This window comes from Triticum aestivum, chromosome 4A (assembly GCF_018294505.1).
Source record: "Triticum aestivum cultivar Chinese Spring chromosome 4A, IWGSC CS RefSeq v2.1, whole genome shotgun sequence".
NCBI classification, from domain to species: Eukaryota; Viridiplantae; Streptophyta; class Magnoliopsida; order Poales; family Poaceae; genus Triticum; species Triticum aestivum.
The window spans coordinates 655294547-655299075 of NC_057803.1; the positions used below are offsets into that span (position 1 = coordinate 655294547).

Consider the following 4529-nt stretch of genomic DNA (forward strand, 5'->3'; position numbering starts at 1 on the left):
GAGAGAGAGAGTTCATCAGAGACATGTATACTCTAGGTTTTCTAGTTTTCTAGACAAGAGAGGGAGACGTGAGAGTGTTCTTAAAAGAAGTGTGAGAGAACTTGTGTGTCAGGGAGAGCTTTTTATTTTTATAGGCCAAATCGTGCAGCATGTGTGAGAGGGCGAGAGCGTGTGAAAAAGAGAGCATGCATGTGATATAATCGGGTGAGAGATCGGAAATTGATAGGCGCGGACGAGCGCGCACGCTCCCGGTATCGCTACCCATTCAACTCGTTTTGGGATGTGGTCCGTACGTTGAATTGTAGGCTTGCAGGGTATCTGTACGTCATAAAGAGCTATTTATATACAGAACTTGGTCTTGGACGGCCGTTGGTTTCTCACGGCGCGTCATCGCCCCTGCCGTTTACGACCGCGACGGCGTCACACATGGTGGGAGGCAGCGCTTGCTCGGTCCATCGTTGGCGCCTGTCGTTTATTTAGCTGACCCGCACATACTTGCTCACTCGATTCCCCAAATTTGATTTAAGAACCCTAGCTACAGCTCATGGCGAACGCCAACCAAGATGCAAATCCGATCGCCTCCTTGTAGTCCCCTACCCGGATTGCGGCAGGGTAGTGGTGACATACGTCGCCTGCCAAGGTCAGTTCGCCGGCGAGCGCTTCCTCAGTCGATGGCAGCCGGGACGAGGTGGAATGCATCGCGGGAAGCCTACACAGAGCACCTGGATTCGGTTGGGCCGTGGACAGCTCTGCTGGCGCAAATTGATCCAGGCCAGCAGCAAATCGCACCACCAAATGAAGCTGGGCAGGCACTCCAAAAGCATGCTATTAAGTACTACAGGGCTAGCTGGGCAGGCGTTCCAAAAGCATTCAAAAATCAACTACATGGTACAGTGCTATGCCCCGCCCATGGCCTAAACCAGGGGCGTGTATACAGCTGTTTGGTCGGTGCCAGCTCGGTTGAGTTGTCTGCCGAGCATATAAGCCTATCTGAACAAAACAATCATGTATGTGATGCTTGAAAAATCACTAGAAAAATGAATAGAAGACAAGAGACCAAAATCACTCTGAAGATTAATAGTGCAATATCGATCTCAGCAGCAGACATAGATAGCATGAGAACCTACTCAGCTAGTAATTCAGGAAAGTTAGATTTAAACAACACATCGCCACATAAGTCAGAGGTTGAGACTAATCGAAGAGAAACATCATCACAATTACTAACCCGACAATGCATAATCCATTTCACACCAATGGCTACTAAGCCTCATCATACAAGGAAAAACAGCCAAATGTCAGTGCTACGCACTGCTTATTCAGTTCAATCACGGAGCTACAGCCCGTACAAGGGCACCTTTCTCGGCAACATGTAGCACAACCTTAGGGTTGTTGCAGGTGTTCTTCCGATCCCTCCCACTCCGCAGTTCGAGCATTTTGCTTCTTTTCATGCCATTTGAGGGAGGTCACCGCTCTATGGATACGTGGTGCTCTTGTGCCCTGGCTGACGACATATACTGCAAAAGCGTGGATGCTTGCTTGTACCAAATTCTCCAGCAACACCCATATGTGGCACCAACTTACATTTTTGGCTCTTTGCACAGCGATCATCATATATGGAGGCTTGTCCCTGCTGCTGGTTGGTCGACCGACCTTCCATTTACGCTCTGTAGCAGTTAACCCAATGAAATTTCCAACTGCACTACCTACAACATCAGCCCATATCCATTGTGTGGTTCATGCAACACAATCACTTCTTTACCTTTCGACTTGTTCGACTGAATTCTGTCTTCTAAACACATTGCGTCGTGCACAACAACTACATGTGATGCACGGTGGCGGTTGTGTTCTTGAAATATGGTTCTGCACGGAGTAGATTTGAGTAAGGTAAGGGTGTTTTTGCAAACCATGTGTTTCTGTCAATCAATTCCATCCAGTCTCAAACACATCAGCTGTCAGCACGTGGTGTATTATCTTGTGGAAGTCCGTTCTAAACTTGCTTCTCTTTGTGCAATTTGAGCCATGAGATTCTTTTGCCTTCTTCAGGCCATGCCACTTGCACCAGCGATGTCTGGTATTTGGCATCACCTTATCTATTGCTACAACCTCCACGGCTCTGCACTGATTTGCACAAACATAACAAGACACAGTTTTACAATCATCAGACCGATACACAGAGAAACCTAATGTAAAGCAAAATTCAACCCCGCGAACAGGGAAATGATGAAAAGTGGCAAAGTGTGGAAACACAAGATAATAAAACTTGAAAATACAAATGCATGTTTTTGCCCACCTGTGAGCAAGTTCTGTGGATGTTTGCCGCCCATCATGCGGATAAATCCAGTGAACACCAATGTAAATGTTTCCACTGTCTCATCCCTTACTAAGACCCCCACCGAAAATCACACTTTGGAAGTGATTGTTGACTCCCACAAACAATACAAATGTTCAACACTTTAACTACACTTTTGTATTTTTTGAGGGAACATACATGCCAGTCAAAGTTGGCATATGTTCGAAATAGAAACACGCATTGACACTTGTATACCTCTTTGTCCAGCCAGGTGCTTGCGGGTTATCTTTGCTTGTTGAATGTTCTGAGTTTGCCAGGGACAGGGCCACTCCATTGCAAGTGCTGTTGACATCTACTTGTATTGTCTCTTCTGTATCGCCCACATCACCAATGCTGGATTCAGTGGCTGTGCACACCAAAGTTTGAATTGCTTCGCCATCCAGTAATGATTTACTGCCGCTGAGGTCCGGGAAGCGAAAACCATGTTTCACATAGTAGTAGGAATTAGTGACATATAATTGTAACCAAATTTTCGAATGCATTGTTCAGAAATATGTATCAGTTTCAATACCAAGTCAGAGTGCTACACTGGTCAAGGTATCATGAGTATAACTATAAACCACTCTTCTCTGGCATAATCAAGAAAGTTCATTATATGTCAACCCTCTAGGATCATGCACAACAATCAGAATTAGTATGTGCTTCAAGTAGAACCACTCCGCCGCATATGTATACTTGTTGGGCAAGTCAGATGCTTGTCCATCGTCTCTGTCTGTCGAATGCATTGAACTCGACAGGGCGATCCTTTTGGAACGACTGTCATATTCTTGTTGTACCGTGACTGCCGCATGGCCACACCACTATTGCTGGATTGAGCGACGGCGCATAGCAGAGATTGATCTGTTTCGCCGCGCAGCAAATACTCGTCTACGGCGAGATCCGGCAATGGGAATCTATGAAAAAACAAGGCTCTGGAGTCTTTACTCTTTACTGATAAGATGACCCTCTAACTGCAGGGGCCAATTTTGAGAACAAAAAACGAGGGGAACCAAAAATACCTGCCGGTTGGATCTAATAGGAACTGAAATCCGTCGTCTGCCGCCTCCGCCATCGCCATAGCGCTAAGCTTCGAGCGCCGCATCGCCATAGCGTTGAGCTTCTCGCCCCGCGCGGCGCTCGAAAGGATAGACTTCTTTTTTCCCTTTATTTACTGTCGGGCACGAGTGTGGACCCACATTGCAACCCTTGACTTATCCGTCCGGATAGCGTCGTTTCCATGCCGTCCCGGTTTTCACGCGTGCTGTAATGTACCACCGGGACAGGAGCATGCTGTACCGATAAGCCAGTGTTACTTCGCACGGCTCCGTCACCGCCAATCACTGTTCCACTGTTTGTATACGTTGGGTATATATACGATCGCATTCAATCTTGTATGGAACGCGTCGTTGTCTGATTGGCAAACGTTCCGAGAGCAGGCGAGCCCGTCCGCACAATCGCCGTTCTCGGTGAGAGATGTCCAACAATCCTCCAGTGTTCACATGGGCACAAAAACTAAGCCAGCTAATTAGAACGGTCAGTTCTGACATGCACAAGGCCAGCGCACCAATCTCTAGGTTTTGAAATGGCTGGATATACAAGTGCATGTAGCGGGGCTGCAGCGATCCATATAGCAACTACTTTCCCTTTGGATGCCCTATTCGTGATATATTTCTTTTATACATTGTTTTATGTACATTTTTGCAAGCTTGCGTGGGCCTGCTATGCGGGGCACCTTTTCTGTAATGTAAATTCATATATGCCACATTTTTTTGGTAACGACCAATAACTACAAAGAACTATTTTAGTAAGTAATAGATTTTGACACAAATTCTATGGTAGTAATGACATTCTGAATCTTTCCCCAAAGCCATCCACATACAATGGATCCAGATTTTATACTATCTATAGAGACTGAATTGTGTTTACATAATTGTGAAAACACAATGATATATATTAGCAAAGCTCTTTTTGGCAGCAAGTAATTAAGGATTAATACCTGCTAGCTGTACTTTGCTGGTGACAACTTTACCTGTAGAAAGCAACACGGGTAAGAACACTATTTACAAACCTGTGTTTTCTCTTCCTCTACACCCTCCAACCTTGCTCAAATCATCCCAGGGCTCCCTGCCAAGCATCTCCCCGTTCTACGCTCCGGAGACCAGGTTTGCTTTCATCTACCTTCCTTGAATATATTCTCCTC

The 4529-nt window shown here is 46.0% G+C and overlaps 1 protein-coding gene across 2 annotated transcripts; it reads right to left on the bottom strand.

The window, feature by feature from the left end:
* Window positions 1-1125: 1125 nt before the first annotated feature.
* On the bottom strand, window positions 1126-3540 carry LOC123087898 (uncharacterized). 2 transcript variants are annotated; one of them, XM_044510020.1, is made up of 3 exons: window positions 3349-3540; window positions 2546-2749; window positions 1126-2113 (listed from the first exon to the last, which is right to left on the bottom strand). In XM_044510020.1, the coding sequence occupies exons 1-3, from the start codon at window positions 3435-3437 to the stop codon at window positions 1921-1923; spliced, it is 486 nt and encodes a 161-aa protein (XP_044365955.1). In that variant the 5' UTR covers window positions 3438-3540; the 3' UTR covers window positions 1126-1920. The 2 variants fall into 2 exon arrangements, with proteins under 2 accessions (XP_044365955.1, XP_044365956.1); XM_044510021.1 differs by having other exon boundaries at window positions 1126-2118.
* Window positions 3541-4529: the final 989 nt, after the last annotated feature.

Bases quoted from the DNA above. Each gene is read 5' to 3' on its own strand.
- LOC123087898 (XM_044510020.1), bottom strand. From the start codon at position 3,437: ATGGCGATGCGGCGCTCGAAGCTTAGCGCTATGGCGATGGCGGAGGCG. The intron at 2,750-3,348 runs GTATTTTTGGTT...CCCGGACCTCAG, and splicing joins CTATTAGATCCAACCGGCAG to CGGCAGTAAATCATTACTGG. The intron at 2,114-2,545 runs GTATACAAGTGT...AAATCAGTGCAG, and splicing joins GCACCTGGCTGGACAAAGAG to AGCCGTGGAGGTTGTAGCAA.